This window comes from Garra rufa, chromosome 17 (assembly GCF_049309525.1).
Source record: "Garra rufa chromosome 17, GarRuf1.0, whole genome shotgun sequence".
In the NCBI taxonomy this organism is placed as follows: Eukaryota; Metazoa; Chordata; class Actinopteri; order Cypriniformes; family Cyprinidae; genus Garra; species Garra rufa.
The window spans coordinates 35,167,972-35,184,911 of NC_133377.1; the positions used below are offsets into that span (position 1 = coordinate 35,167,972).

Here is a 16,940-nt window from a genome sequence, read left to right on the forward strand (position 1 = left end):
CAAGTTGGCAAGGATGCGAGTCGCACCAGACAACACAAGCACTTCAGTCTGCCAGACATCGAGATTACTGTAAATATGTCGTAGACGTTTAGATTACATTGCGATCAGATGCCTGTGAGGAAGTCGCCAGCAGCCAATCGGACGCGAGCCTTTGAAGATGAGTGTCGAGTGGGAGTGGCCTCCACAGCTGCTGTCGGCTGTGTGAAAGCGTGACAGCGCTGCCCACTCGGACCTAATTGGATATGGTAGGGGTGTTTTTATAGAAATCACTCACAGGTGTAGGACCCGCTTTAAAGTGGCGCTCGCAACCTCTGAGAACTTTCAGCTGTCTGCCGTTACCAGAGTGTGTTTGTGCGGGTGTGTGCGCGTCTTTCCCAGACAAAGAAATCTCTATTTTCAGACCAAAGCTCTGTTTGGTTTATTAGCAGTCGTAGCTGTGTAATGTTCTTGTGGTGTACTGTAAAGTGGGTGGGTTAGTGAGCTTGAATAAAGGGAGGACGGTTTTCTGCACCTGCAGAACTGAGGCCTTCCTGACGCACAGCTGTAACCCAAGCTTGACTGCTAGTAAAGGAGGTTGAGGGAATGATAGAACCGTTCAGTGTTACTAGCAAAACTAGTCTATAGGGCTGGAAATTAACTTCTGGTACAATGATGTATTGACATATGGATCACAATATGATCATTTTGTGGTTGTTAACTTTTGTTTTGTTAAATTATTATTATTATTATTATTATTATTATTATTATTATTATTATTATTATTTTACTCATTCTTCTGTATTAAACATTCATCTGTGACTGCTTTGAGTTTGTTTTAGTTATATATATATATATTTTTTTTTTTTTTTTTTAGCTTTTTTGTGTTATTATATTTTCTATAATATGTAATATTTGAAATTTATGTTTAAATATATTCATTAATTATATTTAGAATATGTGATTAGTTTTATAATTATATATTTGAATATAATTATAAATTCATTTTATAAATATAAATTAATAATTGTTAAATTATAATTATAATAATTGTAATTATTGTTTACATTATATTAATTTATATTCTGCACATTCCATGTTACTGATAAATATTTCTTTACATATTTTATTTTTATTGTTATATGTACATATTTTATTTGTTACTGAAATATTTACAGATCTCAAATTTAGAGTAAATGTTTATGAAAAATATTTATTAATATTTCAGATAAAATACATTTATTATATTAGACATGTATTATGTAAAATTAATAATTGTTTAATTATAATTATAATAATTGTAATTATATTTGCACATATTCTGATAAATATTTCATTACAGATTTTAGCTGTTTATATTATATTTTCTATAATATTTTATATTTGTTACTGAAATTTGTAACAATTTTTAATTTGATGTTTTCTGTAGTTTGTATATATATACAAAATTAGAATTATTTGTATTGATATTTAAAGTATGTATGTATGTATGTATGTATAATAATTAATAATTTAATACAATTGTACATTAATTATATAAAATAATTATTTTAAACTATATTAATAATACTTTTAATTATATTTGTTCACAATTTCCAGGTCATTCCAGGTCACTGATAAACATCTCTTTACTTAAAAAAAAGAACAACTCATTTATTATTTATATTTTTTAAAACTCTTTACAATTTTTTTATATATTTTAATGCATGTTTTATTATATTTGCTTACATATAATTCTGGGCTATTTCTAGGTGAATATATTTATAATATTTATTTTTTAATAACTTCAATTTTATTTTTATTAATATTTATTATTATATAATTGTATATTAATATAATGTTCTATAGTATTTGTAAAATATTCTGTAATGTTATTAATAGTCAATACAATATTTACTATGTTTTATCATACATGCTTGCATACGATTCTGCACATCTCTAGGTCAGTAATCAAAAACATTTGTTAGTTAAATTTTTCCCTTGTTTTTCTTTCCAAAATCATAAAACCTTTTTCCAGTTTTAAATAAAAAGCTCAGGATTTTCAGTGTGATCCTGTCAAATACTTTTAGTCTAGATTTTAGTCTTTTCCCATTCAGGGCAGACAGAAGCTTGACAAGAAATAATTGCATATGGGCAAGACCAAGATCAACGCAAATTTTGGCTTGCTTTAATACTAACAAGTCTTACTTGCAGATACTGGAAAAACGCAAGATAGTCTGTTGTGTTGATCTGCTATATCTAAACTCGATGAGTTGGTCTTAATCATTTTCTTTGTCCGTTCACAGGACATCCGCAACACCGTCGGCAACATCCCTATGGCGTGGTACAAGGATTATCCCCACATCGGATACAACCTGGATGGCAAGAAGATCTTCAAACCAATCAGGAACAAAGATGAGCTGGATGAGTTTCTCGACAAGATGGACAATCCCGATTACTGGTGAGGAGCATCTGGAACGTCCATTAAAACTCATTCAAGCTCTGTAATTGTTTAACACTCATTCTGTCTGTCATTACTAGGCGTACCGTCCAAGACAAGATGACGGGGGCTGATATCCGTCTGTCGGATGAGCAGGTGGACCTCGTGCACCGTCTGCAGCAGGGCAAGTTCGGTGACGTCAGCTTCAACGAATACGAGGTATCCCGATCTGGTTTTCCGCTCTGTTGGTGTTGGGTTCGACACAGATCCGACAGTAACAGAATTTGTCACCTCAACATCTGCAGTCTGGTCTGTGAAAACCTCTTAAAACGCGCTTCTAGATAATAAGCCCAGCGCACGATGAGGGAAAAAATGAAGCTTGTCAAATTTACTCTCGTTTACGAAGCCACACGAAGCCCAGCCCGAGTCTGCGCTCACCGCCGACAAATGAAGTAACGAAACATTAACACGGGCGCAATTAGCCGCCTTAAGAAAAACACAGCAGCCCCGTCTGACCTACGCAGGAGGTAATGAGTCTGGATGGTGTCATGGCCACCGTTTAGCCGCTTCGACTTTACAAGCATCAGCGCTAATTGCGCATCGCTGTCTCTTCTGGGGCAAACAGGAAGTGAGTCAGTCCATAGGTCTGTCTGTGATCAGTTAGTCGACCTCAGACAGGCTTTAAAGAGCACAAGCGTGAAAAAGCCACCTGTCATCTGACTGGGACTCATTGTGTCTGGTTGATTAGCCCAGATGTTCTCATTTTTCACAATACCAAATTCAACAGAACACAAATAAACTGTTGGGTATTGCTCACTTTATGCATGCACTGGTGAATATAATAAATTGCTGTGTGTGTGTGTGTGTGTGTGTGTGTGTGTGTGTGTGTGTGTATATATATATATATATATATATATATATATATATATACACACACACATACATACACACACACACACACACACAGACAATTGCATAATGCATATAGGTTAAAAAATGAAAAAGGGGTTAAGCATAAAAACAATAAGTGTAATACTGCCTTAAATTGTAGATGTTTTTCCAAAAAATATAGATCTTTTTTTTTTTTCTGAGCAAAAAATAAATATCATACATTTCCCTAATTTACAGAAGACACCCACTAAAATGTCATTCAGTGTAACAGTCTTGTCAGTCTTATTTACAACAAAAATCAATGTATAACATATTAAAAGATGAATTCACCCCAAATACTAATTAGTTGCCAAATTCAAATTTGCCAATATTCTAGGTTTTGCCCATTTGTGAGAATATTTTTTTACTCATTTAAAACACAATAAATCTATATATGCTCCCTTATTTATTTTATTTTTTTAGAATTTAATATGCGCAAGTAAGAATAAGCATGTTGTTTGAATTTTTACATAAATATTTTGTTACACTGAATGACAATGTAACACTATTTCAACCAAATTTTGACATTTTATTCTCCAAAAATGTATTTGAAACCTTAAAAGTAGAGATTTTACTTAGATTTAATGTGCTCTACGTGGACACAAAATCACTTTTGTATATTTCTTTTTACATGGACATTTTAACATCTTTGACCCATGTATAAAGTGAATTGTATAACATTATTTATAAATAATAGAAAATTGCTCTAGCCACTCTTTTTTCTTTTCTTTTTTCTTTTTTTTATAGATAAATGTCAAAATACAGCCTAAAATATTGAAGCAAATTCTATACAATTATTATTTAATAATTATTTAAAAATTGTTAGATTTAAACAGACTGCACAGCAATTTTCTGTTATTCAGACAAATGCATAATTTAATAAATAATAAATAATAAAGTGAACATTTTATTGATTTATATAAATGTCGAAATAAAGTCTAAAATATTAAAGCAACTTCTATACAAATATTATTTAATAATAATATAAAAATTGTTAATTATAAAAAAACTGCAAAGCAATTTTCTATTATATAGACAAATGCTTAATGCATATGTAAATTGAGCAATTTATCTATTTATGCATGTATTAATAGAAAATTGCTCTGGGCAACCTTATTATTTATTTATTTAAATGTCAAAATAAAGTCTAAAATATTAAAGCAAATTCTATACAATAATTATTTAATAATTATATAAAATTATGTATAAACGAAGACTACAAAGCAATTTTCTATCATACAGACAAATGCATATATAAATTGACAAATTTTATGTATTTATTTGTGTATTTATTTATTAATAATAGAAAATTCCTCTGGACACCCTTATTTATTTATTTATTTATTTATTTATATAAATGTCAAAATAAAGGCTAAAATATTAAGGCAAATCATATACATTTATTATTTTATATACAATTATTATATATAAAAGACTGCACAGTAATTTTCTGTTATAAAGACAAATGCATAATGCATATATAAAGTAAATATTTATTTATTTATTTTTAAATAGAAAATTGCTCTGGGTACCATTTTATTTATTTATATAAATGTCAAAATTAAGGCTAACATTAAAGCAAATTATATAAAACTATTATTTAATAACAAATACAAAATTCATATATAAAGTGAACGTTTTAGTTATATATTTATTCGTAAATAATACAAAATTAGATCTGGGCACCCTTTTATTAATTTACATAAATGTCAAAATTAAGTCTAAAATATTCAAATCAAATTATAAACATTATTATATATAAACAAAGACTACACAGCAATTTTCTATTATAAAGACAAATGCATAATGCATATATAAAGTGAACATTGTATTTATTTATTCATTCATTCATTTATAAATAACTGAAAATTGCTCTGGGCACCAATAAAGGCCAACATTTTTTAATGCAAATTATATACAATTATTTAATCATTATATAAAATTGTTAAAAATAAACAGTTAAAATTACAATTAAACAATTAAAAGAGTGCACAAATTAATTGTCTGTTATATACATATGTAAATATAATATGTTTAAAAATATATATAAGAAACAAACAAAAGGATGAACAGTAATTGTCTGTTTTTTTAAAACATTTCTTTATTCATGTATAATAGAAAATTGCTCTGTACCTGTTTACTTTTAGACCAAATAAAATATGTAAGCATAAAAAAGCAATCAATGAACAATTTCAAAAGAATAAAAAAAAAATGTATACATTTTTTAATAGATGGACAGATAGAAAACAGTTACTCTGTGCATCCTCTACATTATTTATGTAAATGTCAAAATAAAGATTTCTAATTTATGATAAGGTTTCGGCACGCTGTGATTTAATGAGTAAGATATCGTTTGGACAGTTGAGTTTTTACACTCCATCTGTGCTATTATTTAATTGTCAGTGTAAGCACACAAAGCGTTATGGCTCATCTAGTTTAGCAAATTAATTTCCTCGGGTCTTTAAAGTGTAAAAAGTTCCATACCTTTAATTGCATCTAAGGTTATAACAATATGATGTCATTGGTTAACCTCTTACTTTTCATTAATGTTTTATTGTCTCTCTCCATTTTGTTTGTGTTTCTAGCCCGCAATCGACTTCTTCTCCAATGAAGTGATGATTCACCCCGTCACCAACAGGCCTCAGGACAAACGGAGCTTTATTCCTTCGCTAATCGAGAAGGAGAAGGCAAGTTCAGCTGTGCTCATCACACCTTACGTTTTACGTTTATGCTGAAAGCGTATATTTACTGTCAATCAGGAAACGGCATGAGAATCGTCATGTTTCGTCTCCTAACTGCTCCCAGCTGTGCTGCGTTACAAATTACGATTCCCACATAGTTTTTAAAGTGGAAAGAGGTCTAAAATGGCACCATAATGGGGATCTGAAATTGAACACTGAAAGAAATCAGACCTGCAAACGTTTTGGTAAAAAAATAAGATATTCCGGCTGATTCCGGTCACGTGTTTAATGCAGTGAACCGGCGACGTGTGCAGCGAGTGTTTTGAGTAATGGTCGTGCACATGTGCTCTCAATCACCACAATGATGTGTTACTGTGTGTGTTTTCCTCTCTACTGTATCGCCACTGCATCCATCTCTCTGTTAGGTTGGGAAGTTGGTTCATGCCATAAAAATGGGTTGGATCAAGCCACGCAGACCCAAGGAAACCACCCCGCAGTACTACGACCTGTGGGCCAAAGAGGACCCCAACAGCATATTGGGACGCCACAAAATGCACATCCCAGCACCCAAGATGAAGCTTCCTGGTCACGAGGAGTCATACAACCCTCCTCCAGAATACCTTCTTTCAGAGGAAGAGGTGCATTTTTTTTAAGGAATCGTTCGCCTATATTTACTATATAACTTAGTGCTTAAACACCAGAAAAGTCATCCATTGACATTAAGCCTGCAGCAGCATGTCTAAAAGTGACAAAAAATTTAATTTTAATAATTAATGAATCTGCTGATTATATCTTGAGTTTAATTATTTCACTCAAATTGTCGTATTAATATTTTTCTGGTGATATAAGAAACTTGTATTTACAGTATATATGGTAGTACTTGCATTAAATATGGGATTTAATTTAAATATGATGAATTTAGAACCAAAATTAAATGTGCAATAACAAATGTTTAATTTAAAGAAATTATAGATATTTTTAAATATCTAATAATTATAACTAAAATAATTTATATGAATCAACATATTGAATTATTGAATCAACAAACATTTTTAACGTCCATGAACAAAGATATAATAAAATGTGTTTAATAAAAAAAAATGAAAATGAATTTAAAGATATTTAAAAACTAAATGGATTAAAAAATGAGTGCATGTAATTTATAATTTAGTAATATTAATAAGTCATATACTATATTCAGTTTACGCTGCCTTTGTTTCACTTTATCTGTTTAATCTACAATGCTTGGTTAATAATTTAATTAAAATTTCATTAAAATATTTGTGTAAAATAAGTATATATTTTAAAATAAAATAAAATAATCAAATAAATCTAATTGTATATTTTATTGTCAGTCATGATATAGTATATTTACAGTGTATATATAGTATTACTTGCTTAAAAGGTACAATTTATTTTAAATATGATCAATTTAGAACGAAAATTTTATGTGCAATAACAAATGTTTAATTAAAATAATTTGTACATAGTAAAAACATTAGCATTATAACTAAAATAATTATATATATTAATCAAAAATATTTAAAAACTAAATGGATCAAAAAAGAATACTTTATTATTATAATTTATTATTATTTATTAATCAAATAAGATATTCAGTTTGCACTGCCTTTGTTTCACTCTATCTGTTTAATTCACAACTAATTAATTTAACTTCCAAGAACAAATATTTATTTAATATGTATTATAATTAAAATGTATATTTTAAAATCAAATATAATTTCATATTTAATAATTATAATTAAATTATTATTAATTTCAATATTTATTGACGTGTTAAACTTACATTTACACTGAACACATTTATTTACAATATAGTTATAGATAAAATAATTTTAAAATATATATATGTTATTATTATAATATTTTTTTTTATTATTAATAATTATAATTATTATCATAATCTACATATGCTCATTTAATATTAATTTAACGTCCAAGAAAAATATTTTATTAATACATATTTGTAAATAAAATATTTTTTTAATGAACAAATAAAAATAATTAAAAACATTATATTTAAAATATAGTTATATATTATATAAATATAGATATTTAAATATATATATATATATATATATATATATATATATATATATATATATATATGTGTGTGTATATATATATATATATATATATATATATATATATATGTATATATATATATATATATATATATATATATATATATATATATGTATGCACTCCATCTGTTTGATGCACATACACTTCCTATATATATATATATATGTGTATATATATATGTATATATATGTACAAATGTGTATATATATATGTATGTCTAAAATGTATATTTATATTTTATAATTAATATTATAATTATTATCATTAATATTAATGTTTATTAGTGCATTAAAATATTACATCTACACAGCCTTTCTATGTTGCACTCCATCTGTTTGATGCACATACACTTCCTTTATTAAATCAGACATTTAACTGAAGCTCGCTTCCTTTCAAAGTCTTTATGCAAAATGGAAATGCGTGAATTTATACTGTTTGAATATAAAAATATAACCGTTGAATGTAAATTATTCACTTCAGAAAAACATGTATAAGGCATATTTAACAGAACACAAAATAGGATTATTAGTGAATAATGTCTTCTTTTGGAATAAGTAATTTTATTTTGAACTCTAGTCACTATGCACTGATAAAGAGCAGCATATATGTTTATGAGTAAATAAAGACAGATTCATTTTTAAGTGAGCACTTCCTTTAAAATGTCACTGGTTAAACGGCCACATCATTTCACACCTGTGCCTCCAGCTCCATTAGGCCTGTACTATTTGCCTATAAGTCATTTGCGTATGTTTTACATGCTGTAGTTAACTCTGTGGGAACACGTGCATCCCCCTCTGCAAGTTAATCTTTAAATACAACCAAATTTTGCCCCCAATTTTGCCTGCACCTGTTCTTTAGTCCGGCTTTGTCAGACTTCTCATAACGTTTGCTCTTTGTGTGTGTGTGTGTGTGTGTGTGTGTGTGTGTGTGTGGTTCAGAGACTGGCATGGGAGCAGCAGGACCCCGAGGATAGGAAGTTGAGTTTCCTGCCGCAGAAGTTCGCCTGCCTGCGGGCCGTTCCTGCATACTCCCGCTTTATTCACGAGCGGTTTGAGCGCTGCCTCGACCTGTACCTGTGTCCCCGTCAGCGCAAGATGAGGGTGAGACCTGCAATCCAGTTCTGTACAAATAAACTGTACAGTCAGTACTTAAAGATGAAGATGGCTTTTTTTTGTCACCAAACAGAATTATGAATTGCAGAATCAACAAAAAAAACATATATATACATGTATGTGTTTGGATTTAGTTGTAGATGATTGGCAATTCAGTAATTTATTGGCAATAAGACAGCAAAATGATGACACATCACATCACATAATCAAATTATGAAGTAAAATCAGAAATAGATTATTTTTCATATATTTTAAATGTCAATTATTTCAAAATATTTTTTATGTAATATTAATAAGTGTTATTATTTCTATTAGCAAATATTACATAAGAAATAGTATAATAAATTATTATAATAATATAATTACTATTATAACGATATTAAGCATAATTCATAAAATCATAAATAGCGGATATTTCATAGATATTAAATAAGAAATAGTATAATAAATTATTAGAATAATATTAATATTATCATAAAGATATTATTGAGCATAAGTCATGAAATCATAAATTATGTAGATATTGTTATATATACGTAAAAAGTCCATTTTTAAATATATTTTATATGTAATATTAATGAGTGTTATCGCATTATTTACAAGCATTTTAATAAATTTATATATGTAATATTATTGAGTGTTATTACATTTACAATTATTTCATATATTAAATGGGAATAAATAATAATATTACTATTATCATATATTGATCATAATTTATAAAATTAGAAATGGCATAGATATATAATATAATATAAATAAAAAATTGTATAATTAAATTATTATAATGCAATCACTATTGTAAAGATAATATTGAGCATATTATAAAATAAAATATATATTATATAATAAGTTAAGTAATAACATTTCTTATAAAAAGTTTGTGCTCATCAAGACTGCATTTATTTAACCAAAAATAAAAAACTGTAAATATATTTTAAAATATAAAAATAAAATATTTCCAGCATCATTACTCCAGTCTTCAGTGTCACATGATCCTTCAGAAATCATTTTAATATGCCGATTCTAATATTTAGTTGGAACCTGTGATACTATTTCTGAAAAGAAATTCTTAAAGAAGTTTAAGAGAACAGCATTTATTAAAAATAGCAATCTTTTGTAACAATATAAACTACCATTTATAAGTTTGTGTTTAGTAAATTGTTATTCTTAATACTTTTATTCACCAAGGATGTGTTAAATTGATGGCAAAGTTATAGCAAAGACTTTTTTAATTTTAAATAAATGCTGTTCTTTTCCATTTTTTTTAATAATTTCCTGATATATGCAGTCAAGTAATAAAACCAAGCCTTCATCTAGTATTATATCATATTACAGAAGTTAAATGCATTGCTAAAGCCTTCTTGCCTTCAAATGAGCAAGAACATTGTCCTGTTTTTTCATCCAGGTGAATGTGAACCCAGAAGACCTGATTCCCAAACTTCCCAAACCCAAAGACCTTCAGCCCTTCCCAACCACACAGTCTCTGGTACGTCGTCTTAATCTGGTTTGGGATCATTTTTAACAGCCTGATTGTGACGATGACAGTCAGAGGAGCTGCTTGTAGATCAGATACTCGTGATATTTCTGCCCTAGACTTTATAATGGCAGGACAGTGAGCTCTGATTTTATTGAGACAGGAAACCGTATTACTTGCTGTACCGCGTGGGTGAAAAAGATCAGACGGCGAATATTTTTGTTGTTGAAATTGTAGACCGGGGCTGTAAAACTGCAGACATGTAAGGGTTTGTCTGTCATTCTTTTGGACCGGGTTACAGAAGAACAAAAAGGTTAATAAATCAGCTAAATATGTTTGGTGGTAATGGACTAATGTGAAATAATAGAGTCTCGAACGTGTCCTTGAATGATCTCTCGCTGTCTGTGCTTTTCTTCTCTGCTGTCTCTGTATGTTGTGTTGATGGTGGTGTTTGTGTCTGACAGGTGTACCGCGGACACTCCAGTCTGGTCCGAAGCATCAGCGTTTCTCCCAGTGGACAGTGGCTTGTATCCGGTGAGTCCCTGTTCATAATTCACCCTAATTTAAGATATTCCTATTGAAGCATCCAGCACTGGTAGTAGTTCTTACCAAGAGACTTCAGTGTAGCCATGGCTTATTGGTTACCACATGAACTCTGACACATTGAGCCTTGGTGCTCGAATTGTTGCAGTTTGGCTCACAACAGTTTTATTCGATCTGAATATTTTAAATATTTAATAAAATAAAATAATGTAAAATAATTCAAATGATTTAATAGGCAATTAATAAAAAAGTAAACACGTGTAATATTAGTAATAATATGTAGTTTAAGTAATAAGAGAGTAGTTTAAGTAATTTATAAATAAATCTAAAATCCTAATAATATAAATATTTAAAAATGTATTTAATACAAAATATTTATTATTACTATAAATATAACAGTTATTTCATGCAGTATTATTTCATATTTAATGCATCATAATATTAATTTTATATATGTACACACACAGTAAATGTAATACATTATTTTTATTACTACTACTATCACATATGTTTACTTTTTTATAGATTACTTATTCAATTATTAGATTAAATTATTATTTTTTTAGTAAATATTATTAAATAAATACAATTTTATTTTAATGAAAAATATTTAGAGCATTCAAAAATATTTCTGTATACTGTATCAAGTAAATCTGTTGCTGAACCATATATATAATTATTATTAAAATAGAGTAATAAGAAAATCTAGTAATAAAATAATTTCATATATATTTAATGTAATGATATTTTATACATATTTTAGAATTATTTTTAAAAAATTTGGTACGCGATGTTATTATTAAAATATAGTAATAGGAAAAATAGTAATCTAATTATAGTAAAAAAAAAAACTATATATATATATATATATATATATATATATATATATATATATAATTAAAGTTATATCTATACATGAACAAATTTTGTTACATAGTTTTAGATATTGAAGTATTTTTAATATTAACCCTTGATATTATTATAAAAAAATAGTAATAGGAAAAAATGGTAATAAATATTTTATATCATTTTATTGCAGAGTTTTAGATATGAAATTATAATTAAATCATTAATCATTTTAATAATGTGTAAAAATGTAATAAGATAATTATATATATATATATATATATATATACATATATATAAAATAGTACATTTTCTAAATATTTTTAGTAATAGGAAAAAAAATTTAATAAAATATATTTATAGAAAAAAACATTACAAAAATTATATGCACAAATTTTATTATGGAGCTTTACAACAATATGAAAAATAAATAAATAAATAAATAAAAGAATAATAAATAAATAATAAATAAAATAAATATAATAAAAATAAATAAAAATAAAAAATGTGTGTGAACAAATTTTATTACATAGTTTTATATTTTTTAATATGGTAACTGTTTTTTAAAGCATTTAAGCACTTGATGTTGTGCTAGATTGTGAGTATGATCTCAAGTATGTTTGCACAATTATTTTTACTATTTTAAAATGATGTACCAACAAACCCGGATGGCTTCTGGAATGCTTTCTGTTCTTTTAACTGTGGCCCCTGCTCTGTATGTGAGGTGTTATTGGACCGTTTGAGGTGAAGTCTGTCTGAGCGCTCTTACCTCAGCGGTAGCTAACAAGCTGCTGAAATCATTCCTCACTCACCCGCCATGATGTCATAGCTCTTGGCGGAGGAAGCCGGGGCTCTGCTCTGACGGGACGAGCGACCCGTTCGGAGATGAGAGAGATTAGGGGAGGCGTGCGGGTTTCGGCAGAGCCAGGATGAGCACAGACGCGCCTGAAATGTCCATATTCACTGGCGCTCCAAAACGCGGATAAATCAATCACAATCGGCTCATGATAGGTCTCCCTTTCCTCCCTTCGAGACGGATTTCGGCTTTATTTTTATAGGTTTTGGCAGCCTGTCCTTATTGTTAACCGCACCAGAGGCGTCTTCATTTGTTGACGTGTCCGTTTTGAATTATTTGTCATGTTGAATGCAGAACGAACACTTTTGTAATCTCTTTTTTTTTCTCCCTTTTTCCCCTCATTTCTGTTTCTATTGTGTTTTGATGCACTTTTTAGGAAATTATTTAAAAAAATTACCTTGTTTGTTATTCTAATCATCGCCTATTTGTCTGTGATTATTAATGCACATTATTTTAAAGAATAAAATGTTTTCATAATCTTTCATCAAAATTTTATAACTTAAAATGAGTTTTTAAACACAAAAAAAAAACAAAAAAAAACTTTTGCTTATTTCAGTTAATGTCAGAAATCAGTCGAGCTAAGCAAGTAGTAGTACTGACAGTGTCATGTAAGCATGGCTGAAGATGCGAAAAGAGAAACAGATTAACCAAATCAATTGAGTCATTTACACAGGAACCGTTCCAATTGATTCAAACTTGTGACTTTGATCATTCATTTCAAGCGATTCACTAGCAAAAACCAGATCAAATTAAAAGAGCCATTCATTTTTTTAATTTTGACATGTACGATTTTAAAGAGCATGTAGTGATGGGTGAAACAGCTTTTTGAAACTCAGTTAATCAGTTAAACCATTGCATCTCTAAATGATTCACTATTTTGAAGCGCTCCAGTCGTATCACGAATGATTTGTTTCAGATCGGGACCTCAAGTTGTGTATCGCAAATTGTTTGATTTAGGTTGGAACTTTGCGTATCGCCAAACATTTGATTTAAATTGGAACGGTTTTGTGAATCATTTAGCAAATTGAATTATTCAAATCAGATCATTTATGATATGCGTTTGATTTCCCGATTTAAATCACATTCAGATTGGGACTTCAGATTGTGGCTCGCAAATTATTTGATTTGGATTGAAACTTCTGTGCGGTTTCATGAATCATTTGTTGCAGATCGGGATTTCGGAGTGATGTTGTGTAAACATGGTTGAAGATGTGAAAAAGATTAACCAAATCAATTGAGTCATTTACACAGGAACCACTCTGATTGATTCAGACTTCGAGCATTCATTTACTAGCAAAAACCAAATCAAATTACACCGTAATGGGTGAAAGGAAAACTGATTCGAAACTCTGAATCAGTTAAACCATTTTAAGTCGGGACTTCAGAGCATGTATCGTGAATCATTTGATTTAGATTAGTACTCCGCGAATCATTTGATTCAGGTCGGGACTACAGAGCGTGTATCTCGAATAATTTGATTTAGATTGAAACTTTTCGTATCTTTTGATTCAGATCGCGTGTATCGTGAATCATTTAATTTAAATCGGAACGGGTTTGCAATATGCGGTTTGATGTCTCAATCTAAGTCAATTTCATATTTGACATTGACATGGCAACGTATTGTAACGATTTTACAGAGCATGTAGTGATGGGTGAAACTGAGCTTTTCGAAACTCAGAATCAGTTAAACCATTGGATCTCAAAATGATTCACTATTTTGAAGGGATTAGAACTTTGCGTATCATAATTTGATTCAAGTTCGGACTTCGGAGCGCGTAGTGCGAATCATTTGATTTAGATTGGAACTTCACGTATCGTGAATCATTTGATTCAGGTAGGGACTTATCATTTAATCATTTAAATTGGAATGGGCTTGTGAATGGTTTAAAATGATTTAAATCAGATGATTCAATCATTTAATTTAGATTGGAACTTCAGAGCGGGTTTGGAGCGTAGACCACAGATCATTTGATTCAGATCAGGACTTCAGTATGGGTTTTACCGAATCATTTTGGAGCAGTTTCGCCTTTTTTTTTTTTCTTAAACAATAGAAAACATAAAACCATTAATGCAGTACAGTTATAAAAAAACACACACACACAAAAAAAAGGAAATAGATAGAAAGTGTAGACAAATACAAATCCCTTAAGGAAATTAACAGTGGTTTACTGTAGTAAAAATGTAGTATACTTTGTAATACGCTACATGTGCTTTATTTTTGCCATTTTTTATTAGTATATTTTTATTTATCTGTTTCTCTTTTTTTGAATTTGAAGACATTGTTCAATAAGTGAAATGTCTGATTGAAGTCCTTGAAAATTAAAAAAGTAGTGCTTAAAGTCTTTGAAATTAAAATGTGATTTTACAGTATCTGTATGAACCCTGTATGTCAGTTATTACTGTATTTAAATAGACTTTTTTGGAAATTAATTAAAAAAGTCTTATTTACTATTCTACCATTGTATTATTGTCCATGATTATTAATGCACATTATTTTAAAGAATAAAAATAATCATATCCTTTGATCAAAACGAAATAACTTTCAATCCAAAAAAGGCTGAATTTTTGAATGCTGGAAACACTTTCTAAATCTCGATTTTCCTCATTATAAGAGAAAATACGAATGCGATTCCAGTTCTGCGAGGATTATATGTTTAGGTCTAAAAAGATTTCATACATAATGGAGGAAAGGCCTCTCTTGAGTGCAGTCTGTTGATCATTATCCGTATTTTAGGTTCGTGGTCCTTTAGATACATAAATGCATGCTATAATCCGTCGTATTCCCTCAGTAGGGCCGGCATCTGATTGCTATTAACTCGAGGGGGATATAAATTACTCGAACAAAACGAGTAGAAAGCATCATTTTAATAACACATGCAGTCAATTTCACTCAGCGTTAGCGATGGGAGCGGCGCGGCCAAATCCACAGAAACCAAATGATATTCGTACAGTATGAAAATGCGGTCAAATTTGCCCGTCTGATTTGAATGAGGTGATCCAGGTAACAATACCGCCCTTTCAGATGCAGAATGGAAATGGTTTCCCAGAATGCTTTGCAGTTGAGGTTCAAATAAGGCTGATAAGCAAGGGGGAAAGAGTGGAAAACGGTGAAAGAAAGTGTGTGGATGGGGGCTGGTTGCAGTTTAGAGGCAATATCTGCTCAGTCGTCTATAACAAAGAACTTCATAAAGCGCATATGCAAAACCACTACAGTGAGGGGTTGCTCTTTTGTCTAGCTATAAAATATATTAAAGCAGTAATAAAATGCCCTTTCCCACAGTAAAAATTGGCAGTTGACAACCTCCCAGGCATCACAACCCTTCTCGCCCTAGGCCTGCCCAACTTTCCTTGGGTTTGTTTGGTGTATGTGTGTGTGTGTGTTTAATAGAGAGATAATTTCTTCCATATCAATGGGTTGGGCGCTCATGACAAAGCACTAGTGAGCCTTTTGTCCCAGTACTTTGTTCACTGCATTCTGGGTTTTCCAATTTGGCGTTTGCTGATTTGGGAGTTGCAAGTCGGAAAGTCTTTTTTAAGAGAGATTGTGCAGCCAGTGGTTGTAAAACTGGGCTAATTCATTTTAAATGCCAGCAAATGTCAGGAAACACCAACAATTTGCTCCCCAGTTTTGTTTTTGCTCTTGTTAGCGGTGTTTACTAGGTCAAGCGTCATTAATACCAGTTATTATTAGATATGTTTTTTTTATGTTTTTGAAAGAATTCTCTTATGCTCACCACGGTTGCATTTATTTGATCAGAAGAAACGGTCAGTTTGTGAAATATTGTTGCAAATAACAGTTTTTCTATGTGATTATGTTTTAAATGTGATGCAAGCAATTTACAGTATCAATACTCCAGTTTTCAGTGTCACATTATCCTCCAGAAATCATTCTTTTGGGAATAAAAAAAAGGAGTGAATGGATTTTTAATCAATGTATGGTGGTTGTACCCACACACTGCTAAGACACATCATGCAAACACCATGTAAAAGTTAA

At 29.7% G+C, this 16,940-nt stretch overlaps 1 protein-coding gene across 1 annotated transcript in view; it reads left to right on the top strand.

Annotated features, from left to right (window-relative positions):
* Positions 1-16,940, top strand: part of bop1 (BOP1 ribosomal biogenesis factor) — a 94,797-nt gene that overhangs the window by 64,250 nt on the left and 13,607 nt on the right. The window contains exons 4-10 of the mRNA XM_073822054.1: positions 2,262-2,416; positions 2,497-2,614; positions 5,911-6,012; positions 6,432-6,644; positions 9,051-9,212; positions 10,633-10,713; positions 11,166-11,235. Of these exons, the coding sequence (XP_073678155.1) occupies positions 2,262-2,416; positions 2,497-2,614; positions 5,911-6,012; positions 6,432-6,644; positions 9,051-9,212; positions 10,633-10,713; positions 11,166-11,235 (901 nt within the window). The remainder of the gene's footprint in view (positions 1-2,261; positions 2,417-2,496; positions 2,615-5,910; positions 6,013-6,431; positions 6,645-9,050; positions 9,213-10,632; positions 10,714-11,165; positions 11,236-16,940) is intronic.